At 51.1% G+C, this 26595-nt stretch overlaps 9 protein-coding genes across 9 annotated transcripts; 5 read left to right on the forward strand and 4 right to left on the reverse strand.

The window, feature by feature from the left end:
- Positions 1-433: 433 nt before the first annotated feature.
- N7511_004968 (putative lipin Smp2) lies at positions 434-2830 on the reverse strand (the record flags this gene model as incomplete). Its single annotated transcript, XM_057127393.1, has 3 exons — positions 434-2250; positions 2303-2668; positions 2722-2830. The coding sequence occupies 3 exons, from the start codon at positions 2828-2830 to the stop codon at positions 434-436; spliced, it is 2292 nt and encodes a 763-aa protein (XP_056986283.1).
- Positions 2831-3319: 489 nt separating this feature from the next.
- Positions 3320-6663, forward strand: N7511_004969 (Fibronectin type III domain protein; the record flags this gene model as incomplete). Its single annotated transcript, XM_057127394.1, has 3 exons — positions 3320-3435; positions 3488-3681; positions 3737-6663. 3 exons carry the CDS (start codon positions 3320-3322, stop codon positions 6661-6663), a joined length of 3237 nt encoding a protein of 1078 aa, XP_056986284.1.
- A 283-nt stretch (positions 6664-6946) lies between these two features.
- N7511_004970 (tRNA guanylyltransferase) lies at positions 6947-8352 on the forward strand (the record flags this gene model as incomplete). Its single annotated transcript, XM_057127395.1, has 8 exons — positions 6947-6960; positions 7010-7099; positions 7252-7383; positions 7441-7485; positions 7564-7739; positions 7818-7906; positions 7978-8082; positions 8140-8352. 8 exons carry the CDS (start codon positions 6947-6949, stop codon positions 8350-8352), a joined length of 864 nt encoding a protein of 287 aa, XP_056986285.1.
- A 254-nt stretch (positions 8353-8606) lies between these two features.
- N7511_004971 (uncharacterized protein) lies at positions 8607-9383 on the reverse strand (the record flags this gene model as incomplete). Its single annotated transcript, XM_057127396.1, has 1 exon — positions 8607-9383. One exon carries the CDS (start codon positions 9381-9383, stop codon positions 8607-8609), a length of 777 nt encoding a protein of 258 aa, XP_056986286.1.
- A 557-nt stretch (positions 9384-9940) lies between these two features.
- On the reverse strand, positions 9941-11630 carry N7511_004972 (uncharacterized protein; the record flags this gene model as incomplete). Its single annotated transcript, XM_057127397.1, has 6 exons — positions 9941-10078; positions 10250-10376; positions 10509-10846; positions 10930-10996; positions 11041-11140; positions 11330-11630. 6 exons carry the CDS (start codon positions 11628-11630, stop codon positions 9941-9943), a joined length of 1071 nt encoding a protein of 356 aa, XP_056986287.1.
- A 1215-nt stretch (positions 11631-12845) lies between these two features.
- N7511_004973 (uncharacterized protein) lies at positions 12846-14132 on the forward strand (the record flags this gene model as incomplete). The annotated part of the gene is made up of 2 exons (XM_057127398.1): positions 12846-13171; positions 13241-14132. The coding sequence occupies 2 exons, from the start codon at positions 12846-12848 to the stop codon at positions 14130-14132; spliced, it is 1218 nt and encodes a 405-aa protein (XP_056986288.1).
- A 1151-nt stretch (positions 14133-15283) lies between these two features.
- On the reverse strand, positions 15284-16932 carry N7511_004974 (Set1-mediated histone H3-K4 methylation subunit Swd1; the record flags this gene model as incomplete). Its single annotated transcript, XM_057127399.1, has 5 exons — positions 15284-16361; positions 16417-16557; positions 16607-16695; positions 16750-16811; positions 16863-16932. 5 exons carry the CDS (start codon positions 16930-16932, stop codon positions 15284-15286), a joined length of 1440 nt encoding a protein of 479 aa, XP_056986289.1.
- Positions 16933-17730: 798 nt separating this feature from the next.
- Positions 17731-23128, forward strand: N7511_004975 (DNA-directed RNA polymerase II subunit RPB1; the record flags this gene model as incomplete). The annotated part of the gene is made up of 4 exons (XM_057127400.1): positions 17731-17859; positions 17947-18103; positions 18153-18223; positions 18287-23128. The coding sequence occupies 4 exons, from the start codon at positions 17731-17733 to the stop codon at positions 23126-23128; spliced, it is 5199 nt and encodes a 1732-aa protein (XP_056986290.1).
- A 700-nt stretch (positions 23129-23828) lies between these two features.
- Positions 23829-26523, forward strand: N7511_004976 (ubiquitin ligase complex subunit HRD3; the record flags this gene model as incomplete). The annotated part of the gene is made up of 4 exons (XM_057127401.1): positions 23829-23859; positions 23910-24041; positions 24127-26055; positions 26117-26523. The coding sequence occupies 4 exons, from the start codon at positions 23829-23831 to the stop codon at positions 26521-26523; spliced, it is 2499 nt and encodes an 832-aa protein (XP_056986291.1).
- Positions 26524-26595: the final 72 nt, after the last annotated feature.

Here is a 26595-nt window from a genome sequence, read left to right on the forward strand (position 1 = left end):
GCTAACCGCATCTGGTAATCGAGTTCCCCGACCTCCAGATGCTCCGTAGTTATCTGTCAGTTGAACCGAAGATTGTTTGAAATGGAGCTATTGTCCCAGGAACCATTGGTATTCAAGCTAAGTTGAGTGGATTTCTTCATTTCATACCATACGTCACAGACCTTCTTCCCAACTATATGCGCCATGAATGTACAAAACTAAAAACAGAAACGCCATTAATGCCCATGGATTAAAACAGTCGCCAAATATGGCCGTGTGTAATGCAGTCTCCAACTCCAGGTCTGCACGCGTGTGTTGAACATGGTATATCGCGGTCAGTGCAGTCTAATGCAGAATCTGACTTGGTAAAGTAATCGCAAGACGGGTATCAATGACGCAGAAACAATGCCCAAGAATCGATCACATCGTATCAAGGCACAGCGAGGGATTATGTTCAGGGAGTCTTGGGGGATTTGGAACGAATGGGAAGAGAAATGGCGGGGGAGTCAATAGGATCCTGGGCGTTTTCAATCATAGGAGTCAACTCCTCTTCGCCAATGGCCTCTTCTTCAACATCCAAATCACCCTCCACGGACTCCAGGATTGAGCCTGCTGGGTTAGACACGCCAATTGAATCTTGTGACATGTAGCTTGCACCGAGATCTTCTTCGGTGGCTTCAGCGTCATCGAGATATTCGCTGCCTTCCCCCTCGCTCAGGTCGTCGTCGTATTCCTCATCATCTCCATCTTCATCGTCTTCAGCAGCATCGTCATCATCATCTTCGTCTTCGCTATCGGTAGTAGAGAAGTCTTCAAGCTCTTGAGGTGTATTTCTCCAGTAGGTGAAATCCGTGTATTCTTCACCTCCAGAATGCACAAGAAGTGTGACTGGTGGGAAGAAATGGTCGAGCAGCTCTTGCATAGTCACGTAGCTGCTCTTATATTTGTTGAGGCTCAGTAAATCCAACGAAACCTCGGCATTGGAGTTGATGGTGAAGATCCGAGTGGATGGAATGTTGACAGAGCGATAACTCAATGCATCTGTCAATCGGTTTCCAAATCCAGCGTAGAAAGGGTTCTCCTTGCCACAAAACAAATTGAGAATGTCCCGCAGACATGCCATCTTGAAGACCTCGGGTTTTCTGAGATAAATTTCTCTCCGCAGGGCCGCCATTGTACGATCTGGGCTGCAGATCACTGGTCCTCTTGGAAGCTTATATCCATCTTGGTTGATGCCGTGCAAATAAGCCCGTGTAGTGTCTGTTTGACCAACAGATCGACTGGTGAGATACATTATATTGTACCCATTGTTCACTATGTCGGTGTATAGCTTAGCAACACCCGCATGGGTCCAGTCACGTCCAATCATGTTAAGAACATGGCCCAATGCATCAGACTTGGTGATGGTTCCATCAATATCCGAAATCACGATGGGAGTGTTGCCATTCCAAAGGTACATGTTTGCACTGCAAATTGCTCTGTTGACACTGAAAGACATTGTGTTGGGGCCTGCCTTCAGTTGCAAGGCTTTGAGTTGATCGCTCGTCAATCGGAGAGTCTTAGCGTAGTTCCGGGTTTCGACTGCGAAACCCTCATGCAACGGCGAGTCTGGGGGTGTGGGGAATCCAGGTTGAACATCCGACTTGGTTCTATGGTGGCGTGCTGTCAAAGATGGCTCTGGGATAGCGTGGTCGCCTTCGCTATGATATCCCGGATCAGACAGCGCATCGTCACTCAAAGCCGTCTCCGGCCGCATAGAATTGAGTGTGGCTCTGCGGTCAGCCAAGTCCTTGGCTTCTTCGCTGCTGTAGATCCACAGATTTCCGTGTTCATCGGCACCAATAAGAGCACCAATATCATAGCTTCCCTCCAGTTCCTCCGCGAGGATCTTGCGTGCAACAACCTCTGCACGAAGTGCATCTTCTTCGTTGCTCTTGTATCCAGTCATATCCAACATCAAGTCTCCTGTTTCAGTAACATGTGATGGGATATTGGAGCCAGAGAGCTTCTTTGAGAGCGAGATGGCACGAGATACTGCCTCCTGGGGAGACATGAGAGGAGGACTGCGAGAACGTCGCGTTGCTTCATCCTCATTCTCGTCCTCCTCAAGGCCGCTGCTCTCGGGCGGGGCGGTCAAAGAGTGCCGCGGTGAGCTTTTCGGAAGCACATTGTCGGAGGTTGTATGGTCAAGTGGTGGCTTGCCACTCAGCGAACCATTTCGTGAGTGAAGATCTGATTCGTCGGGTGATCGTGATAGCGGGGTTATTATCCCTAGTGAAGATTTAGCATCGATAAGCCAACGATAATTGCAAACTTGTCTTACCTAAATCTGTGTGGGCCCGCGCCTTGTTTGCAATGGGGATGGTAGGCGGAGTCTTTGCGCCTTCTGACAATGCATCTGCATTTGACTTGTCCAAGTCGAGGAACTCGGGTTCCTGCAGAGAGGGCGGTATATCCGGTTCGCTCTGGGCTCGAGGACTGGCTGCTGGAGAGACCAAAGGCGAAGTCTGCAACGATGCGGGGATGTCATCGGTCGTTTCGAAGACAAAGAATGCCTCGCCCCCTTCTCCCAGCTTCATAGCATAGTCTTGCTTGATTCCGTTGACCTTGAACTCAACTTTCTTCTCGAAGGGACGCAAGAGCGAGAACTTGCCAAAACGGACGTGAAAGGGCGAACAGGCGAGGGTGCCTTGAAGGACAACGTTAGTATTATTCAATAGTAAACCCATGTTCCATGCTCACCATCTTCTTGTTCTATAACAATAACATCAATAGCCCCACTAAGGGTAGCCGGGTTGATCGAATTCCATGTCTTGGAGACAGAACCACTGATGCTCCGAACGTACTGCATGCCGCCAAATGGTGTCAGGCACCTTTGACTGAAAATGTAAGAAATATTCAGTACAATGAGAGTACTGAAAATTCAAATGTAGAAGACAGTGGGTGATCAAAGGAGAGTGAGACAGGTGGGAGAGAACCGGAAGTGTTGTAAAGCCCGCCGCTTCCAAACGGCCGGCCCATGTGACGCTTCAATGAACAAGGAAAAACAGCCGCAGAATGCCCTCGAAATCAGTAAGGAGTAGGCCAGGGACCTCAAAGTAGTAGATGTAGAAGAGCAGATGGGTAAAAACAAACCACTTTGGGGTTTCATCAACAATTCAACCTCTACACAACTTCCCAACGCTTTGAGCGATGCCGAGGCCCCGGGCCGAGATCACGTGCTTAGCCGGGAACAGCGCTAGGCTCGATGTGGTAAGCGGCCGATCTTCATCACGTGGACCCGCTATCCCACTGGTTTGAGGTCTCTTTGCGTTGAACCCTCCTCTTCTCCATTGACGGGATGTATGAGCCGCTGTACTTTGCGTTTGACGCCTACCCTGCTGCGGTTCCCCGAGTCAGGGTCCGAGGCGTCATGGCTCTCTTCCTGGCGGGTTCAATCCTATGGGCGTTGATCTGGTGAGTTACGCCCACCCCCGTGATCGCTTTGTGCCTGGCTGACTGGCTCAAGGCTGCTTTACCGTGCATGGCAGGTCTGTCAGACTTCTAATGAGGTCTTGGTGGAAAAGCTGGGCCTTGATATTCCCCCACCGCCGGAGGTAACCCTGGAGGAAATCACAGCCCGAGAAATTCGTCTTGCATGGAAGCAACCAGACTTTCATAACTCAATACACAAGCATATCATTCAGGTGAACAATGTGAAAGGTATGGCGAACTGATTCTTGTCGCTAAATCAGATACTAATACTAATCCCTTCTAGTCGGAGAATCCAAGCGGGCGGAAACTGCGGTGGAAATCTCGAATCTCATACCTGGAAATATTTACCACATATGCGTTCTTTCTCTCAGCGCCGCGAACTTTCAAACCCCAAGTGCGATCCTTCATGTCCGAACGAAATCTCTTCCGCTATCCCAGGCCCAGCAAAATGGCAATGTCGGTGCTCCAATCATTCGCGCCTCCATTCCCAGGTCAACAGTCGGTCTACCCACACCATCGGCCCCTATCATGTCGCGCGAACATAGCGCAGGTCAACTTCCTGGCAAACGCCCATCCGCTGGGCGCAAAATCTCCCCCGCTGCTGGACTAGACACATCCCACGGCAATCTCGATGAAACGCAAAAGAGCAGAGCCAAAAGCCCCAAAGATGAATCGTTGGAACAACTAGCGGACCGCTTGAAGTCATTACAGCAAGAAAACGAGAATGTGGAGAAACAAGGGACTGAGGAGGAGGACGAGCATATCGCATTGCTGAAGGACCTTGAAAAGCAGCGCAGTGAACTGAGAAAGCGTGTTCGTGAGAAGGACGAGGCAAGCGGCGATTTGAAAAAGCATGTCTATAAGTTGGAAAGTGTCAATCGGACAGTGCAAGGCGAAAAGTCCAAGCGCTTAAGACTTCTTCAGCAGAAAGAGGCAGAGCGCAAGAAGCGCAAGAATGACATTCTGCGATGGCAGGAGAAAATTGCGCGCATGGAGACTGATGCCACCCAAGCCAAGGAGGATAAAGCTCGGATTGAAGAGGAGGCGGCTGCACGCGCAGAGGAGGTCCGAGCCAAGATTGCCAAAGAGCAGACCGAGATGAAGATGATCGATGATGAGATTCAAGACAAAGGAGGTCGAGTTAAGAAGCTCGAAGAAGAGAGAATGGGGCTTCAAGAGGGCGATAGTGAGGATGGCAAAGAGTTGGATCGCATCGACAACGAGCGAGCTCGTCAATGGGAGCACAAGTTGGGCAACCTACACGCTCGCTATACCACTCTGGTGAACCTCCACGCCCAAGCCCAGCAACAGTACCAGGAAGCTCAAGAGCGGTTGAAATGGCTCACAGCCCAGCGACCTGGCAGCTCAGGGCCCTTTTCCTTGCCGAGTCTCGATCTTGACATGTCAAATACTGCCACCATCCGTCCCCGTCGCCATCGCAGCTCACTTGTCAGCAATGTCTCTTCTCCTGTGAATTTTCCAGGCATTGAAACCTCGTTCCCAGGTGGCCTTGGCTACAACCCACCCGCCGGTCACTCACCTACCTTTGCCCCCAGCTCAGCATTTTTCAACATCAACAATGGCATGGCTCTTGCTGGTCTGTCCGATCCCCCAGAGATCATGCGCTCTGATGCGGAGGTAGCTTTCAATAATCCGCAAATGAGCCCCCGTGCAGATGCTCTGTTACCATCTGATCTCCTTGGCGACGAGGAATCGCCTGAATTTCCACGATCTATCACCCGTCCAAGATTCTCAACTCTTGAAACTCCCGGTCCTTCATTGGATGGCTTCGGCCATGGCCCGGTATCACCCGTCTCATCTGACAGTCGAGCAGGCAGTATCTTTGCCAGTCCACTGGAAAGTCAAACACGACAGGAATCCGAATCTCAAGGAGTGCATTTGTCTGCTGTTGGGGATGCTCCGAAAAGCGCATCCCGAAGGCTCTCTGGGCTATTTGGCTTTCATCGACCTCGTGGAAAAACTTTGGCAGATGAATCGCCTATGCTGGGCACATTGAAACCAGGTCAAAGCCAATCCTTCCCTCGCAACGTCGACGAGCTAGACCCAATTGGTTCACGGCGACGCAGATCTAGCTATACTGGAAACTGGGCAAACCCGATGTCATTATTCCCTCGGAGCAACACTACTGGCGTTACCATGGACAGTTCTTCTGATCATGCGCCTTCTCGACGAGCTGCTTTCTCCAGTATCTTCTCATCCAGCAAGTTTGGCTTCGGCGGTGCTGGCACCCGTGGGAACTCTGATCTCAGCACTGGCTATAACCAGTTCAGTCCTCGTCATGATCCCATCGATCCATCTTCGCTTTTGGGCAGTGTTAGACGGGGATCCTTATCCCCGCGGCCTTCGTCTGTTTCCTTCGACAATCAGAATCAGCTCCCTCATCCGTCTACTGACAACCGCCATTTCGGGTGGCCCTCAACCGAGAATGCCGGACACCGTAACAGCCCCCTTGGTTTCGACTGGGCTTCGCCAACAACCTGGTCTCGTGCTCCTTCCAGGCGCCCTTCAATTCAATATGGATCGTCAGGTCATCTTCCACTGGGTCTAACTGGTGAACCTGACTTTGTGGAAGACACCTTCGAGCGCCACCACCGACCACTTCAGGCGCCCATTGGCACTCGTCCTTCGTCATCTCATCGGCCACTCACGCCAAAGCTGAACCCCACAGCCCCAGCTTTCACTGCCGTATTCACGGGCGAGAGCCCCAATGATCAGGAAAAGCTCAAGGCTCCTGGCAGCCCATTCAGCTTCAACGAGTTTGATCGCTCTCCTTCCGAGCCTCGCACATCTCGCTCGCTCTCTCACTTTACTGGAGAATCATACGAGTCCTTGGAACGCATGCATTCGGGGGCTTCTGTCGATAACGGGTCTAAGGAGTCCTTCATCCGCAAGATCACGCGCAAAGGCAGCTCTAGCAAGTTCAGCTCATGGAAGGATCGCTCGGGATTCTTCTCCAAGAAGGCCGACTCTGCACAGGGTGACCTTGATGGAGACGCGGCTGCCGAGGCACAGCTTGGCAAGAGTATTGACAGCACTGCCTCGAGCATACCCTCTGGCGACCGCTCGACTCGCAGTAGTCTGGGCTTCTTTTCTCGCAAATCTCGCAGGTCTGACAAGGCTAGTGAGACTAGCGAACTTGCTAGTGAAACTGGCGATGAAGAGATTCCGGAGGAGGTCGAAGCATCGTGATTCAAGTTCTATGGACGTAGCGTCCTGTCCACTGTTCATTTCCTAGATTCTTAGTATTATACACCCAAACGGTTTTCCTTGGTTCATAGCCATGTCTATAATATTTCTTCCCGTAAATTTTGTAGCCGTCTTGTAATGTGAAAAATCAAGCAAACATCGTTTCAACAATTAAGTTACATGGGCAAGTAGGGCTATCCCAAGACGCTGATTTGGGCAGAGCGGGCGGGCAGAAATCCCACAAAATGACTCCGAACTTTCTATCCCAGACGTCACTCAATCAACCATGGCAAACTCAAGGTAAGGAACACGACTGCCGATCAGACATAAATACTAAAACATTTGGCAGATTTGAATACGTCAAATCCTTTGAGCAGCCGGACGTGCTGCTTCCAAATACATGGATTGTGGTCCGCATTGATGGACGAGGATTTCACAAGTGAGTCTTTCCGCACTCAATTTGTGTCTATACGTTCGATGCTTCATGTTTAGAAGCGATCAATTATTTGATTTCTTTAACATGCATGTATTGTGTCATGTCCGCTCGCTTTGGATATGTCTTCTCTGGGCAAAAAACCCTAACCTCGCCAGACTCTCCGATCACTATGGCTTCAAGAAACCAAATGACCGCCGCGCACTCGACCTGATGAACGCTGCAGCCGTCGAGGTCATGAAAGAACTCCCAGATCTATGTATTGGCTATGGAGTCAGTGATGAATTCAGGTATGTTACTCGCGGCAATGCTGCTACATCACGTACAATCTTTAATAAACCGCTTAGCTTCGTCTTCCATCCCAATTGTCAACTATTCGAACGACGAAATGGGTAAGCAGTCACTCTTCCCTCCATGACACCGACTCTCTAGTCTTGATGGCAGGACGTTTGCTAATCCCAACGCACCAGAAAACTGGTAACAACTATCGTCTCTACGTTCACTGCGCACTACATTTTCAAGTGGAGCGAGTATTTCCCTTCTACGCCTCTGCAGCCTTCGCTTTTACCCTCTTTTGATGGTCGTGCTGTTATATATCCGAATAGTCGGATTCTGCGCGATTATATGAGTTGGAGACAGGTTGATTGTGAGTCAACATCTCCCCTTGTTGAGATTGCGTGGCTTTTATTCCATGTGTATACTTGATTCTAATTTTGATGTTCAGGTCATATCAACAACCTCTACAATACCACCTTCTGGACAATGGTTCTCCAAGGTGAAATGAACAACACAGACGCGGAGTTGGAGTTGAAGGTACATCTACCTCGTCATTACTCTCGCTATCCCAGTTCTGTGCAGTTCTATACTGACTTGATATGCTTTAGGGCACTCTATCGGCGGATAAGAATGAAATCCTCTTCAAGCGTTTCGGAATGAACTACAATAATGAAGAAGAGATTTATAAAAAGGGCAGTGTTGTCTATCGCAAGGTATGAGCTTCCTTCCCAATCTCACACTTTATCATTCTCGTTAACATGTCATCTCAGTTCGAACTTGCAGAACCTACGTCTACTCAAACATCCGTGGACGATGAGTCCCCCCTCACAGTGCAGACACAGTCTCGGTCTCAGCAGGATAAGGTCAAGAAATTGCGGCGGAAGGCTGAAGTCGTCGTTGATCATGTTGATATCATCAAGGATGATTTTTGGGAGCGGAGGCCTTGGATTCTTTCGGGCAATCCTGGGAAGTTACCGGCTTAGATTATACTACGTATATGCGATGTAGATAACCTTGGAACCTAGATCGGTCTGAATGCAAAATTCGAATGCAGTGAATGAATTAAATGCAGGATTGCTTGTTTCTGGTCATGACTCGCCACTCGCCAAACAAAAGGGTATCTTGGTTTCTATATGGCGTAGAAAATAGCATGCGAATGTTTTATACATGGCCTTTGAATGCATGGACGCTGAGATGTGAGGTGAAATGATAGCCGGAGATATCCAGCATGCTCAGATCATGCCTTGGACTCCGACCTCTTCTTCTCCTTCTTTTCCTTTCTGTCCTTTTCGTCCTTTTTCGAGTCTTCGCTATCACTCTTGGTCTTCTTCTCCTTCTTGTCCTTGATCACAGTCTCCACGTCTGTCTTCTCGGATCCAGATCCCGATCCCGATCCGGAATCAATAGACATAGGCGTAGGATAATCCTCATCGCCAGCGACATCCTTCTCCTTCTTAGCCTTCTTAGCAGCCTTCTTCGCCTCTCTCTCTTTGCTTCTCTCAGCCCTAGCAAAAGCCCTCTTCTCTTTCCTCTCCTTCTTCGCATCACGCGCAACAGCCCTCTTCTCCTTCCTCTCCTTCTTCGCAGCCCTCCGAGTCCTCCTCTCCTCTTTCGTCTCTGTAGCCTTCACTTCCTCATCCCCTCTCTTCCTCTTCTCCCCAATCCCCGCCTCTGTTTTCTCCCCATCCTTCGGATTCAGTGTCCCAGCCAACGCAGTCCCCCTCACGAAATTGCGATAAAGTTCACTAGTGAGTGCGTTCCCTGCGCGCGCGGAAACACCCTCGTGGCTTTCATCGCCGACGCTCTTCAGTGCGTCTTCGAACCCCCGGAGCCACCATTGGTTGGTGGGATCTTTGGTTGTTTTCTTGCCTACGCCGTGGTTGTTGGCTTTGCGGGCTACTAGGATTGGCCGTGTGAGGCCTAGTCCGCCGTGTGGACCTGGCCTTGTGTTTGGTTGTAATGGGTTTCCGGGGCCTGACCAGCCATGGCGCATGAGATAAGCCTGGGCGTCCATTTTTTAGGGACTGGTGTTGTGAGGTGGTTGGATTTCCAGGGAGAGGTTTCGGAGGTTTCGGAGGTTTCGCGGAGAGATTATGCCAGCTCCTTTTATAGTTTTTTGGGTTTTCGAGTCTTGGATGATTGGTCGACCCGGGTATATGGCAGAAAGAGGGTGGTGGTGGAAGAAAGTCGTGTCTGGATGAAAAAAAAGTTGGATAAGAAAAGTTCGATAAGAATTCAGGCATCAAGGCCAATATCCCGGCTTCCTGTAGATTTCCATCAAGGCTACATACCGATTTTTCTTTCTTTTTTTTTTTTTTTTTTTCTTCTGTTTTCATTTGTTATTTTGGATTTGGTGTTGGAATTATGGGCTTGTGAGAAGTTGTATTCATCAAAGTGGTCAAATCTCGAAGAAAATGTCAACCCTCAACCCTCTTTCAACAATATATTGTGGTCTGTCAAGTACTCAATATCTTACACTGTGAGAAACATACTTTATTTTAATCGCTATTTTTACCCTCCAAACACCAGTAGGAGAACTAAAACCAGTGTTCTTATCCATTCAGTTGGTACCTAGTACGGCTTATAACGATCCTTCTTCTCTTTCTTCGGCCGAGACCTTGCAGACCCAGGCTGGACCGGAGCATCTTCTTCACCCAGCTTCCATGCTCGCACGAAACCATCTTCACCACAAGTGAAGACGGATTGGCTCTATGAGTGAGATAATTAGTGATTGTCTCAAATGAAAAACATGGAAGGTCTGTATGTGCATATATAAGAGGTGTATTGGTGAAGTAGATGGATTTGCACTGGGGACAGGGTTTGGGGGGTAGAATTGGGGTATAGAGTGAGACAGAGACAAATAAAAAGACAAAGACATACCTGTTCATCCAGACACACTGAACGCACAACTTCCTCGCCATGAGCACCGGGTAGACGCCACAGATTTTCCTGGTCGAGTTTCCACTCGGGACCGGAAACAAGTGGGACGAGATCGAGACGATGGTCCCTGTGGAAGGAGAAGTATTAGAAGAGAAACAAGGCAACACAGATATGAGCTGCTGTGCGAGGCTAGACGAGTCTGGGCTTTCGATCACCCAGACTCCGAACTGAAACCAGACCGGAATCATGCAATACATACATCTTGTTACCCGCAGCGATGAACGCTCCCTGACCTCCGATGCATAGCTGCGCAACATACTCACAGGCCAGTTTCTCACGCAAGTCCCCGAATTGCACCGGGTCGGGCATCTGCGCGTCATCGTCGGGGTCTGTGGCAGGGTGCACAGCGAAGAGCTCGTCGTGGCTCAGGGCGAAGATCTCGCGTTCCGAGAGGAAGCCTGCATGATGCACGGAGCCGTGGTTTATGACTTGCACGAGGGCTTCATCTTCATCGGTAATCGTTGTGTTGTAGATGTTTACCAGGCCATCGGTGCTGCCGGAGAGTAAGATGTTGGGACGTGTCGGGTGGTATTGGAGCTGTGGAACGTTAGTCCCAGGTCCTTGATTGAGTCGTCAGGCGGGTGGCCATCCAGACAGTGATGACTCTATGGATCTTCTACCTCGGTGATATCATCGTTGTGGCTTTCCACATACTGCAGGCTGAACTCCTTGGGAGATCGGATGTCCCTGTTAGCGTTAGTGATATTCCTTAGGTCGCGGATGCAGCATACCAGAAATTCACCACCGCCTGCGACGACACAAGTTCAGTCCCTGCAACCACCGTATTGGTCTCGGGATTGCAGGCCACTGACAGAACCGGGGATCGTTTCGCTAGACATGCATTAGTCACAATGCATCTGATCGAGCGCCCAAACTCAATTAGGACGGGAACAATCTTGCAGAAAGTTCTCCGAACCATCCAAGCAATACATTCAGAGGAGAAAGCGAGAGAGAGAGAGAGAGAGAGAGAGGTGCAAGCATCTACTAAGCATCTAACTGCCATCAAAACATAAGACTCACCGGTCTCCATCTCCACGACTGGCCCACCCGCCCGGACATCCCAGATCCTCACTTTCCCCTCTCGGCCCCCTGTCAACAGGAGCTGCGACTCGCCTGCATAGCTCCGCAGCGACGTCACTCCCTCATGGGCCTGGGATGCGACGACCGCCCCGCGGTTGAGATCGGCGGCATCAAATACCCGCAGTGAATCATCCGAGGCGATGGCAGCAAAGGTGGCTGGACCAGCAGCAGTGATGCCGTAGATGTAGCTATCCGCCGGCAGGGATAGCGACGATGAGGCCACCAGCTGCAGCGTATGCATTTTGCTGGACAGGATGTGGCTGATGCGAGGCGCAGGTTTTGGGTTGTGCGCCAAGAAATTATGGGGCTGGAGACTACCGGATTCAGTATTCTACTGTACAGTACTTGTACTCTGTGTGTTTGTATAAGTTAGTTGGAGTTATGTTTGTATGTTTGGGTTTCCGGGATTAGGCATTAGGCATTAGGGTTTAGGAGATTTGAAAGACAGGATTCGATGGATCACCTTCCAGCTAACAACCCTAACACCGCAGCCAAAATGACGAGTAACCGATCAGCATCAGCCCGGGCCTCAGGTGGAGTCCTGGGCGAGAGCCCCTTGGGAGACAACTGAGTAATCATACGCAGAGACCTGAGCATTTGGGCTTTGGAACCATTGTCCCGGGCTCCCGATGACTTTTCGTTTCCCGCTAACTTGGCGTGTGAGCAGTACTGTATAGCCTGGTAGCTCTACCGTGTAATAAATAGCATTATCTGGCAGCATTATATTATAGCATTATTTGATAGCATTCACTTATACTCTAGCAGTATATTACAGCAGTATATTACCGTAGAGCAGCGCAGTACACCTGATAACAGGGCATTCCCGATCGCCTGATCCAGTCTAGTTCACGCTAAGACGTGGAGTTGACCAGGCGGTCCGCGCCCGACCCAGAACCCGGCAAAAGTGTGTGTGGAAGTGGAATCCTGGTCCAACCCTGAGAACTGGGAATGGCCATCCCTGGGGCCCGACACTCTGGGTAACTTGCATTCTGCCACTGTAGTGGACTTGGGAACTGTACTTTTTCCCTTCTCTGCTCCTCTTTCCCTCTCCCTTCTTCATTTCCTGTCTTCCTGTCTTGGTTTTCCCCCCCCCCCCACCTCATCCCCCACCCCCCGGGGATCTTGCTTCACCGCGACCGCTCAACCGCTCAACCACTCGACCTCCCCAACCTCTCGCAGCCCCTCCCGGTTCTCCATTCCTGTGGATGGAACTTTCTCGACCGTTGCCGGAGAATTGCAATTCGACCATCGTGCGGTGCTGTAAAAATCCGACCCGAGCTCCAACTGTCTCTCGAGGCTCGACAAAGATCCCTCCCCAGCCGTATTGCAGGAGATGATCGCTCGTGATCTGCCACCTTTTCTGGATATCGTACGCGGTCAGTGATCGCAGGTATTAGCCATGGCCTACAGAAGAGACCCCCGGTTACTTCCCACCCCCGACCGCGACCCCAAAACCATGTATATGAACGGGGACGCCCACATGCGACACCTCCCGCCCATGATGACTTCGCCGCCACCGCCCAAGAGATACAAGTCGGATACTCCCAGCGACACGGGTCACGGTCGGTACTATTCGCACTCGGTCCCCAGTGAGCGAGCCCGATCACGGCAAACCTCGACCGCGATGGACCTGTACACCCTGGTCGATCGGGACCCGGTCGACAATGACCCGCGCAGGAACTTTCGCTTTACCAGCAATGGCTCGGTGGCCACGCAAGCGTCGGTCGCGTCCAACACGTCGCAACTGTCTCGTTCATCCCCGGTGGTGATTTCGAATCGCCTGTAGGTCTTTCGTGAATGGCGGTGTGAGGGTGGCTGGTGACTAGTGGCTGGTGACTGACCTCGTTACAGGATCCCGGAAAAGTACCCCTGCTACAAGGAGAACGGCCGAAGCTATCATGGCTACCGGAAAGGGATCTACCCGCTCCCCTGCGACGAGGAGGAACAAGACCGACTGGATATCGTGCACAAAGTGGTGACCGTGGCCCGAGCCTCGGATGGCTTGATCTACGCTCCGTTCCCTCCCAAGGCCAGGGTGCTGGACCTGGGCTGTGGCACGGGCATCTGGAGCATCGATGTGGCCAACAAGCACCCGGATTCATTTGTGGTTGGGGTCGACATTGCGCCCATGCAGCCCACGAATTTCCCCAAGAACTGCGATTTCTATGCCCCGTTCGACTTTGAGGCGCCCTGGACAATGGGGGAAGAGTCGTGGGATATCATTCACATGCAAATGGGATGTGGGAGCGTTGCGAGCTGGTCCAGTCTCTATAGAAGAGTATTCGACCACCTTCGAGCCGGGGCATGGTTTGAACAAGTCGAGATTGACTTCAAGCCACGCTGTGACGGTCCTTCCATCAGCGAGACTCACCTGGCGCACTGGTACAACAAGTTGAAGGAGGCCACCGAAGCCACACAGCGCCCTCTGGCACACAACTCGCAAGAGACCATCCGCAACCTGCAGGAAGCGGGGTTCACTGAGATCGACCACCAGCAGGTCGGGTTACCGTTGAATCCGTGGCATAACGATGAGCATGAGCAAAAGGTTGCGCGTTGGTATAACCTTGCCATCTCTGAAAGTGTACAGCCTCTCAGTTTGGCTCCTTTCAGTCGAGTTTTGGGCTATTCCAAGGAAAAGATCGATCATCTGGCTGCCAATGTCAAGCGAGACGCGTTTGACAAAAATATTCACAGCTACAATATATTGCACATTTACCAGGCGAGGAAACCAGCTACGCCTTAATCTGTGTTTGACATGGCAGACTTATCTTCGTGATAGTCGACGGCAAATGGTTGACTACCTGGACCCGCTTGGTGGTGTTGATTAAACCAACCGGCTCGAACTTTGGCTGGCCCAGAGTGTGCATACTCATGTTGCGTGTGGCTCTGTTGCAAGTGATGCAACTAAATTTTGCCCAGCCAGAACTCGCAGAATGGCTGACTGGAGATGTATAATTTCGGTTTATTACAGAGAAACACTCTGTCAAAATGTTAGCGTTATGGATCCAGCCGACAGAACTGGCTACGAAGATTTGATTTTGGCGTTGAGATGACCTCGCATTGTCTCAACATCCCCAGGCCTATTGGTGATTATTGACGAAACGATGTATGGGATTGCTTTCCCAGCCCGCAACCCGCAACCCATAACCCGACGGTTCCAGTCGAATCGGGCATAACCTTACACACTGAACTACTTGCTTGGCTCTTCCTTTCTTTCTTTGCATGCTGGACTTTGCATCTTTTGGCGTTTGGTGCTTGTCTGCCGAATGCCCTACCCTGCCTTTTTGCGCAGGGCAGGTTTGTTTTCGGCTTATGATATATACCCAGATAACCCTTTTACTTTCTGATGTTTCTGTTGGCTAGCCAGATGGGTCGTCTTACTTTCTACAATCGAATTTTCTTTCTTTTGTTCTGATCTTTCTACTAAGCTTTTCAAGCTCGACTGTCTCTGCTGTTCGGTATTTTTATTCTTCGCATTCCTTATCTGTGTCATACTTCCAGCGTTGCTGTGTCTATTGCAAATAAGGTGCAACTATTTTCACGGCGTTTATGTTCTGTCGATATATATAGCTTCAGGGTAGACCTATCCGAGTCTCAAAAACATTTTCTGTCTGCACTTGGTCACGAACTTCCCAAGTTTTATCATAAAACAGACATCCAATGCATGTGTGTATATATCATGACACAAAAAGGGCCGTATCATATTTTGTCCATATCATGCAGACATAAATAAAGTAAACAAATTCCTCTTACGCCAGGTAGCAGTAAAATCCAACCCAAGCATTCGCAACGCCTCCTATGCAAAAATCTAAACAAACCCAACCAAACCTCCATGCAAAGACAAAGGGAGAGAACACAAAAAGCAATAAACCATGAACATAACAGCAGGGGATATCATCGCCGCCGACTCCTAGCAACCCTCCCACTAGCACCCTCCTTTTCAACTTCCCCATTCGCAGCTCCATTCACGACCTCCCGCCCAGCACCAGGCGTCCGCCTCCTCATAGTCCCAGGCCCAACGGCAATGACATCCTCGCCACTATCACTGTCCTCAACATCAAGCAAGATAGGTACATTGAACGGCTCAACACCGTCTGCCTCGACATCATCCTTGACAGAATCGATCGTGACAACATCTGGCTCTTCATCCTCCTGATCGAGACGTCGCTGGTGCACCTGCTCGGCTGGGTGAACGTCAAATTCATCCTCCGCTTCCATGTATTCCACATTTTCTTCAACCTCGCCGAAATCAGGCGCTAAAGCGGACCATTTCTGAGGGGAGACGATCGACCATGTGTATATGCAGCCGGTTTCTAGACCGCAGGCTACGACCATTGGTCGTGAGGGGTGCCATTCCACGACGCCCAGTTCTTCGCGTGGTCCTTCGAGAATCTTGACGAGCGAGCCGTGGCTCCGTTCCCATACGTAGATGTCTGGATTCATGAATGTGGTTGCTGTGACAAATTCGCCCGTCGATGAGAATGTTACGTGGTTCCAGCTTAGGCGGTTGACCACGTCTTGGAATTTGTGTTCCACGTGTAATTTTATTGCGGATGCTTCGAGGCCGATTCCTAGCTGGGAGAGGTCGGGCATGAGAACTGTGCGAATAACTCGGTCTGAGCTGTTGACCAGCAGGTCGCGGCCATTGCTGGCGAGTCGGAGGAGAATGACTACGCCGTTGCAGAGGCGCATTGAGTGGATTGTTGTGCAGGTTTGTGTTTCGATGATGTTGATCCAGCCTTTCGAGGTTCCGGCTATGATGTGGTTGCCGAAGGCTGTGAAGATTGTCACGCAGGTTGAGTGCTTTGCGTCTTGGGCTGCTTGTTTGGCCGCTACTGCTGGGTCGACTTCTTCCCCGTTCGTTGGTTGGGGTCGGAGAGGGGCGCTGGGGAGGATACGCTTTATCGGTTTTGGGGAGGAGACATCGACTAGGACGGGTTGGTCTTCGAAGAGGGAGGCGACAAAGAGAAGACTGTCATCTTGTTAACTTTGGGTATAGTGATATGATGAGATTTGGCGAAGCGTACTGGTTGAATGGATGTAGTTGGGCGATGTAGACTGGTGCCTCAAACCGTACTGTGCGAACTCTTGAGCCATCCTGTAGATCCCAAAGGATACATTTCCAGTCTTGTGAGGAGGTGAGGAGGTATCGGCCATCGCGGGACCAGCTGGATTGGAGTTAGTCTTTGCTTATTCCACTGCAGTCTGTGAGCTTACCTGAGAGACTGAATCTGTCGCGTGTGACCTTGCAGCTTGCGCGCCACGCCATTGGTTTCAATGTCGAAGATCACGACTGTGCCGTCCACCTATAACATCATGTCTTAGCCCTCTTCTTGTATTCTTTGATTGTATCCACGAACTCGTCCCGAGGCAAGGTAGTCGCCTTTGTGGTTGAAGCTGAGACATGTCGCATGGCCGCTGCCTAATAGTGTGTATGTTAGTATTGTGCATCAAGTATCGCCAACACACATACTAAGCTTCTCGGTCAATGTATCTGGGTATTCTTGGGCCAGAACAAATGGATCCACGAGTGAAAGGTTCATTGTTGCGAGGGCATGAATAGCTGGATGGTTCTGAATAAGCCCAGGCCTGCAGATTAGGCCAGGCAATGTCAGATCATATGCAGAAAGCAAGTCAGTTTCCTAGATAATCTTCCCTTCTGCCGTCGATATCCTTAGAATCTGGAGGAACACAAGGCGGTGAACCCCCCTCTAAAAGTGAAGACGGAAGCTGCCTGAAAGGTGCCTGAGTAGGATGTCTTGCTGACTACTCGGTCTCACCGCTCTGACTTCCCCTATAACCAAAGGTACTTCCATTTTGCCTGTCTCAACTTGATAGGAGGAGGTACCCACTGTTCTGCCAAGGCGGTGAACTCGCTTTAGACAGCAGCCGCAGTGCAGGGAAAACTCGACCCCCATCACAGTGAGGCAACCTCCATCCGTCTCCCTTTCAACTTCCCGACACGCTATCCCCCCATCCCTCAACCACGCAGGAGATCGCGTCGTGCATCGCGATCCTTCTACTGGACTTCCATCTCACGCTCTTCACCGCCGCGCGCGCCCTTTTTCCCTCCTTTCCGGCTTCGTGACGTCCGGGACTCCCAGGTCGCCGGCGCCCTCGTGGCAAGGGCTGCCAAAGGCCTCAGCCGGCCAGCTGCTTCCACACGACCTTCGTTTCATCGTTGCTACGTGTAAAGTCGACTTTACGCCTTCGAGCTAGTCTGTCTCTTCAAAATTTGCGACGTCTGCGATAACAGCTTCGTTTTCGCCGATCCACGATCCATCCACCTGACCGGTTAACTCCGCGTTTTTCATCGGATTTTCCACAAAAACATCGCCAATATGTCGAACGTTTTCTTTCCATACTCCAAGGCGCCTCTGCGCACCATTAAGGAGATTCAGTTTGGTCTTTTCGCTCCCGAGGAGATCAAGCGCATGAGTGTGGTCCACATCGAGTACCCTGAGACTATGGTGAGTGATGATCTTTGTACTTTTCGTCGCATGCTTCGTTATCTGCTCAGTTTGCGATTCTTTTCATGATTGCTAATGACGCGATAGGATGAACAACGTCAACGGCCTCGGACCAAGGGTATCAACGACCCGCGTCTCGGCACGATCGATCGTCAATACAACTGTGAGACTTGTGAAGAAGGCCCCAAGGAATGTCCTGGACATTTCGGTCACATTGAGCTTGCGTCTCCAGTATTTCACATCGGTTTGTACACCTGATCGATATTCACCCTTCCCGACGCTGACTTTTCCAGGTTTTGTAACCAAAATTAAGAAGCTCTTAGAGACCGTTTGCCACAACTGCGGAAAAATCAAGGCCAACCAGGTTAGTCATCCCTTATGGGATGGCAAATCGCCATGGCAGACTTTACTGACATGATTACCACAGGCCGATTCTAAGTTCGCCGAAGCCCTCCGATTCCGTGACCCAAAGCGTCGATTCGATCACATTTGGCGACTTTCTAAGGATGTGCTTGTCTGTCAAGCGGATCCTCCTGCTGACGACGAAGAATTCTCGAAGGATCCCCAGCAGCACTCCCACGGTGGCTGCGGTAACGCCCAGCCTACTGTGCGAAAGGAAGGAATCACTCTTGTTGGAACATGGAAGCCCAGCAAGGCTATGATGGAAGATGAAATGGCACAGCCCGAGAAGAAGGTTATCACGCCTGCCATGGCCTTGAACATTTTCCGAAACATCTCCCACGAAGAGGTCCGCATCATGGGTCTCAGCAATGACTATGCTCGCCCCGAATGGATGATCCTTACCGTCCTTCCCGTCCCACCCCCGACTGTTCGTCCAAGTGTTGTTATGGGAGCCACGAGCAACGCTCGTGGTGAAGATGACTTGACATATAAGCTTGCTGAAATTGTTCGTGCCAACCAGAACGTACAACGTTGTGAGCAAGAAGGTGCCCCTGAGCACGTCATTCGCGAGTTCGAATCTCTGCTTCAGTACCACATTGCTACATACATGGATAACGATATTGCCGGTCAACCCAAGGCCATGCAAAAGGGAAACCGTCCCGTGAAGGCTCTGCGTAGTCGCCTGAAGGGTAAGGAAGGTCGTTTACGCCAGAACTTGATGGGCAAGCGTGTTGATTTCTCTGCCCGTACTGTCATCACTGGTGATCCCAATTTGTCTCTTGATGAAGTGGGTGTTCCATACTCGACAGCCCGAATCCTGACCTACCCAGAAGTTGTTACCCCTTACAACATTGAGAAGCTTCAAAAGTTGGTCTCAAACGGACCCAATATCCACCCTGGTGCCAGGTACATTGTTCGTGATAACGGTGAGCGCATTGACTTGCGTCACGCCAAGCGCGCTGGTACTCAGCAGCTTCTTTATGGTTGGAAGGTCGAGCGTCATTTGGACAACGGTGACTACATTCTTTTCAATCGTCAGCCTTCACTTCACAAGGAATCCATGATGGGTCACCGTGTCCGTGTCATGCCCTTCTCAACATTCCGAATGAATTTGTCTGTGACCAGTCCTTACAACGCCGATTTCGACGGTGACGAAATGAACTTGCACGTCCCCCAGGGCGAAGAAGCACGGGCTGAGCTTGCTGAATTGACTCTGGTTCCAAAGAACATTGTTTCGCCTCAGCGTAACGGTCCTTTGATGGGTATTGTGCAGGATACCCTTTGCGGAATCTACAAGATCTGTCGTCGTGATACCTTCCTCACTAAGGCTCAGGTCATGAACCTTATGATGTGGGTTCCCAATTGGGACGGTGTTATTCCTCCACCGGCTATTGTGAAGCCCCGTCCTCGATGGACCGGAAAACAGATGATCAGTATGGCTTTCCCCTCTGGTCTGAATCTGTTGCGTGTGGACAAGGATGGTGCTGCTTTGACTGAGAAATTCGCTCCTCTCAATGATGGCGGTCTTCTGATTCACGGTGGACAGTTGATGTATGGAATGCTTTCTAAGAAGACTGTTGGTGCTAGCGGTGGTGGTGTCATTCACACCATCTTCAATGAGTACGGCCCTGACACGGCTGTCAACTTCTTTAATGGTGCTCAAACCATTGTTGGCTACTGGCTCCTTCACAACGGTTTCAGCATCGGTATCGGTGACACCATTCCCGATCAGCTGACTATCCAGAAGATCGAGGAGGCTGTCCGTAATCGAAAGCAAGAAGTCGAGACTATCACAGCTAGCGCCACTGAAAACACTCTTGAGGCTCTACCTGGTATGAACGTCCGTGAGACATTCGAGAGTAAGGTCTCTCGCGCTCTGAACAACGCTCGTGATGAAGCTGGTGATGCCACCGAGAAGAGTTTGAAGGATTTGAACAACGGCATTCAAATGGCTCGCTCTGGTTCCAAGGGTTCCGCTATCAACATTTCACAAATGACTGCTCTTGTCGGCCAGCAATCCGTGGAAGGAAAGCGTATCCCATTCGGCTTCAAGTACCGTACTTTGCCTCATTTCACCAAGGATGATTACTCTCCCGAGTCCCGTGGATTCGTCGAGAATTCGTACTTGCGTGGTCTGACTCCCACCGAGTTCTTCTTCCACGCCATGGCTGGTCGTGAGGGTCTTATTGATACCGCTGTCAAGACTGCCGAAACTGGTTACATTCAGCGTAAGCTGGTCAAGGCTTTGGAAGAAGTCATGGTTAAGTACGATGGTACTGTCCGCAACTCTCTCGGCGATATCATCCAGTTCATTTACGGAGAAGACGGTCTTGATGGTGCGCACATTGAGAACCAGCGAGTCGACATCATCAAGTGCTCTGATGAGAAGCTCCGCGAACGTTTCCGTGTTGATGTTATGGATCCTGAGCGGACTCTCGGACCCGAGGTCTTGGAGCAGGCTAACGAAATCGCCGGTGATATGGAGGTGCAAAGATACTTCGATGAAGAGTGGGAGGCAATCCTTAAGGACCGCGACTTCCTGCGTACCGTGGCCAAGGGAGATGAGGAAATGATGCAACTTCCCATCAACATTCAGCGTATTCTCGAGATGGCTCGTACCACATTCCGCATTCGCGAGGGTACCATCAGTGATTTGCACCCTGCTGAAGTCATTCCTCAGGTCCAGGCCCTCCTGGATCGTTTGATGATCGTCCGTGGTAACGACGTTATCTCACTCGAGGCACAGGACAATGCAACATTATTGTTCAAGGCTCAGCTTCGCAGTCGTCTTGCTTTCCGTCGTCTCGTTACCGACTACTCTCTTAACAAGCTTGCATTCCAGCATGTGATCGGTGCCATTGAAATGCGCTTTGCCCGTGCGGCAGCCAACCCTGGTGAAATGGTTGGTGTCCTTGCAGCCCAGTCCATTGGTGAGCCCGCTACTCAGATGACTTTGAACACTTTCCACTTTGCTGGTGTGTCATCTAAGAACGTCACCCTGGGTGTACCCCGTCTGAAGGAAATTCTGAATGTTGCTACCAACATTAAGACTCCCTCAATGACTGTGTACCAGCAGGGCATGAAGACTCACAACAAAGAAGGTGCCAAGACACTGCGAAGTCTCGTCGAGCACACCAGTCTACGCTCCGTCACTGAGTCCACTGAGATCTACTATGACCCGGACATTCAATCCACTGTCATTGAGAACGATCGGGATATGGTTGAATCGTACTTTATCATTCCCGAAGATGTTGGCGATGATGCTGCCTCGCAGTCCAAGTGGCTGCTCCGTATCGTGCTCAGCCGGCCCTCCCTTCTTGACAAGGGTCTCACTGTTCAGGACGTTGCTACCAGGATTAAGCAGGCGTACCCCCGTGACATTGCAGTCATCTTCAGTGATAACAACGCCGATGAACAAGTTATCCGTATCCGTCAAGTTCAGGACTACAAGGACGACGATGATGAGGATGTCGAATATGATGTGACTTTGAAGAAGCTTGAGCAGCACCTGCTCGACACATTAACCCTGCGTGGTGTTCCCGGTGTTGATCGTGCGTTCATTAATGAGAAGAGCAAGGTTCGTGTCATCGAAGATGGCTCGCTTCACACAAGCAAGTCCGATCCCCTCTGCAAAGAATGGGTCCTCGAGACAAGTGGTTCTTCGCTGGCCGCGGTTCTCTCAATCCCCGGTGTCGACGCTTCTCGCACGTACTCCAACCAGTTTATCGAGATTTTCGAGGTGTTCGGTATTGAGGCTGCCCGTACCGCTGTCCTTCGTGAATTGACCCAGGTGCTTGCCTTTGACGGTTCCTACGTTAATCATCGTCACTTGGCTCTTCTGGTCGATGTGATGACTGTGCGTGGTTATCTGACCCCGGTCACTCGTCATGGTATCAACCGTGCCGACAATGGTGCACTCATGCGTTGTTCGTTCGAAGAGACTGTTGAGATTCTTTTGGAAGCCGCGGCCTTCGGAGAACTTGACGACTGCCGTGGTGTCTCAGAGAACTTGATCCTCGGACAAATGGCACCCGCTGGAACGGGAGAGTTTGACGTCTACTTGGATCAGTCTTTGCTCAACACGGTGGTGTCAAACAATGCACGCTTCGGCCTCATGGGCGCTGTCGGCGCCAAGGACGCCATCATTCCGGATGGCGCTGCGACTCAGTACGACACTGGATCTCCTATGGCAAGCTCGCCGCGGTACATGACCGATAGTGACCCTGATGCATCCTTCTCGCCTATGCACCAGATTGGCCAGGATGCCCCACCAGGCTTGACAGACTACCAGCCGTCTGGCTTTGGTTTATCGAGCATGAGCCCTGGTGGTCGCAGCCCCGGCGGTTACTCTCCCACCAGTCCATTCAATACCAGTCCCACGTCTCCTGGTTATTCCCCCAGCTCGAGTTACTCTCCAACATCGCCTAGCATGGGTATGACCAGCCCGCGCATGTCCTTCTCGCCTGGCTTCTCGCCCACAAGTCCGTCGATGAACCCAACGTCTCCGGCTTACTCGCCAACCTCGCCTGCCTATGGCCAAGTGTCCCCGACTTCACCGTCGTACTCTCCGACATCGCCTGGCTTCTCGCCTACGTCGCCAAGCTACAGTCCAACATCCCCCAGCTTCAGTCCCGCGTCGCCGGCGTTTAGTCCGACATCACCTACCTATAGTCCTACCAGTCCTGCCATTGCAGGCGTTGGTCGGCACCTGTCCCCCACTTCACCAACCTCCCCGAAGTTCTCTCCCACCAGCCCGCAGTCATACTCGCCTAGCTCTCCCAACTTCTCTGGCTCCCCAACCTCGCCTGGTGCCGGGGCTTACAGCCCGACTTCTCCGGCTTTCAGCCCTTCGTCGCCACGTCAATAAAGTTCGGACGGGCATGGCTTGGCTGTTTAAAGCTCGTGCTTACGTCTGTACTATCACCATTACAACATTCAAATAACCCAAAAGGATTTTCACGCGTTTAAAGTCTCAGAACTGATTGATAATTTTTTCCACGATATCGGGGCGTGTCACCCTTTCAATTGTATCTGTTCTTTACTTTTTTTTTACCCACGGACGGGCTCTCTGTTTCAGCCGTCTTTTTTTTTCGCGACTGCACACGCTTCTGTTCCCCCCGTTTCGCAGGTGGCAATGACATCTCACGACAACACAGACTTGCTGTTTTCAACGCCCAAGGCTTGAACTGGAGACTGAGGAATGGCGAGCTCTGATTGCCTTGGGAGTTTATGGCTTCCCACTTCCTATTGCATTGAGAGCGCCTTGGGGGATGTATTTTCTGATTTTTTTCTGATTTGTACACAGCACCTCGTGAGAGGATGAGTAGATTGAAAGAATGCTAATGACATTTTTGTCTGTTCACTTCCTTTTAAACCCGTAGACCATACAAGCAAAATATCACGGAGTATTGGAGTCTGATAAAGTACGGAAAAATGAAGCGCCGTCAAGCCAAACGTGGCCCGAACTACATCATATCGCAACAGCTCCGCACCCGACTCCTCCACATTGCTTGTTGTCAAGCCGCGATGTACTTCTCACCCTGTATATCCTCCAGAACACAGTCATTATGAGGACGCTATCTATTCTTTCGGCACTGCGTAAGTAATCTCCTCACACGCGGACCACACTGCAAGCTGACCCCTTCCAGTGTTATTACAGTCCTGCGCAGCTGGGCCAAGTCAACACTCTGCTGAGAAGGACCAAACTGCTCTCGGCGGCGATGCCGATAATAACGAACCCCCATTGTTCACCGGGGAACCACAACCCCGACCTATGACCCGTGAGTATCTATCTAACCACTGCGGAGCTACTGTCTCTGCATCCCGCCGATAGCCACACCAGGCTCACAATCCATCTATAAACAGAAAGAGTCGAAAAAGCTTGGAACACACTCCGCAACTCTAAACCCGCAATCCCGGCAACAGACAAGTCAACCGGCCTCCTTGGAACAGCTATATACTACGGCCGTCAAACATTCCGCCTCCTCTTCCTCAACGGTCCAGCAACCGATAAACCCCATCGGAAACTCGATGCAAATATCGCCAGCGCCGTAGCCGAGCTGCGCGCCGCAGCTGACGATGATCATGACCCAGACGCGATGTTCCTCCTCGCCGAGATGAACTTCTACGGCAACTTCTCCCACCCGCGTGACTTTAAAGAATCATTTCATTGGTACCACGATCTCGCTTGGCTGGATGGGAATAATACAGCTCAGAATATGGTTGGATTCATGTACGCTACGGGTGTTGGTGGTGCTGTTGAACGTGACCAAGCCAAGGCTCTTATGTATCATGAATTCGCTGCTGAGACAGGAAATACGCGCTCTGAGATGACACTCGCGTACCGGTATCATACTGGTATCGGCACACCGAAGGATTGTGACCATGCGCTTGTTTATTATAAGCGTGTTGCTGATAAGGCTATTGAGTTTTACCGTTCTGGTCCCCCTGGTGGTAATGCGCTCATCCGTGAGTCTTATCGCTGGGCCGAGGAGGACGGTGGGGTTTATGGTGCTGGCGCTAGTGTGTCGAGTTCTGGGCAGAATGCCCGTGATGCTGCTCAGGCGAGTCCTGAGGCCAGTGTCGAGGATATCCTTGAGTATTTGGATCTCATGTCGAGGAAGGGTGAGCTGAAGGCCACTTATACCCTTGGCAAGATGAACTTCGAGGGTGCCAGGGGATTGCCGCGCAATTTCCGCCGTGCTATCAAGTATTTTAAGGCTGTTACTAAGAAATATTGGAATAAGGATGGGACTGTTAACCAGAATGCTCCGGCTGGGCTTGATAAGCTGGCTTCGAAAGCTGCTGGGCATATTGGTCTAATGTACCTCCGTGGAGAAGGAGTTGAGCAGAACTACGGTACTGCTCTCACTTGGTTCCGCCGTGGTGTTGCGAACGGCGACTCTCTGTGTCAGCATTGGATGGGCCTGGTGTATCTCAATGGATACGGGGTTCCCCAGGATGGATTCAAAGCTGCGAGTTACTTTAAGGTTGCGGCAGACCAGGACCTCCCGGCGTCGGAGTCGCGATTGGGTGCATTGTTCCTCGATCAAGGCGATGTGGCTACTGCCACACGCTACTTCGAGCTCGCGGCCCGCTGGGGTTGGATGGAAGCGTACTACTACCTTGCAGAGATGGCGAACTTCGGCGTTGGCAGACAACGGCACTGTGGTGTGGCCGCCGCTTATTACAAGATGGTCGCTGAAAAGGCAGAGATCATTCACTCAGCCTTTATGGAGTCGAACTCTGCTTACGAGTCCGGTGACAAGGAGGGGGCTCTCATCCCGGCGATGATGGCCGCTGAGCAGGGCTACGAGAATGCCCAAGCAAATGTGGCTTACCTGCTTGATGAGCAGCGATCCTTGCTCTCGCTTAATTCCATTCTCCCATGGGCTGAAAAGACTCGGTCTTCATTACTACGCAATGCAGCTCTGGCTTTGATCTATTGGACTCGTTCATCGAAGCAGGCTAACATCGACTCGCTGGTTAAGATGGGTGACTACTACCTGTCCGGTACAGGTACCGTTGTCGACGCGGAGAAGGCCTCGGCTTGCTATCACAATGCTGCCGAGGCACACCACAGCGCACAGGGCTACTGGAATCTGGGCTGGATGCACGAGAACGGCGTGGCGGTGGATCAGGACTTCCACATGGCCAAGCGATACTATGACCTGGCTCTCGATGTGAGCCCTGAATCATATTTGCCGGTCAAGCTCAGTTTGCTCAAGCTCCGCGTCCGAGGATACTGGGATCGCATTACCAATGGAAATATTAATCCCATTCGCGATGAGGAGGGTGAGTCCACCATACCCGGGTTTGTCAACCTACTTTTGGTACCTTGCTCACAATTTTCCAGACTCGAGAACTCCCCGCACTTTCAAGGAGTGGATCACGACCTTCATTCGCAATGACGAGGAAAGTTATTACGATGATCTTTACGAACAGCGTGGGGAGGACGATGAATACCGTGGCCTTGATGCTGATAGTCACGAGGATGGCTACTATGACGATCTAGATCTCGACCTTGACGAAGGAATGCTAGAAGGGTTACTTATTGTCGGATTGGCCGCTACCCTGTTGGTGTTAGTGTATGTTCGTCAACAGCAGCAACAGCGTAACCGGCAGAACGAGAACGCCAATGCCAATGCCAATGGTCAAGTCAACGCCAACGGCAATGCCCCAGGGAATGGAGACCGTGGCTTTTTCCCACGTCCCGAAGATCCTGAATTTGGACAGTGGGTGGCAGGCGGAGTTGGGCATTGAGTCTGAGAATGTAAATCAAGATCCATCTTATCGATAAGCTTCTTTTCTCCGCATCTCCCACTTTCTCCCATC

This window comes from Penicillium nucicola (assembly GCF_028828085.1).
Source record: "Penicillium nucicola strain IBT 29836 chromosome Unknown utg000003l, whole genome shotgun sequence".
NCBI lineage: Eukaryota > Fungi > Ascomycota > Eurotiomycetes > Eurotiales > Aspergillaceae > Penicillium > Penicillium nucicola.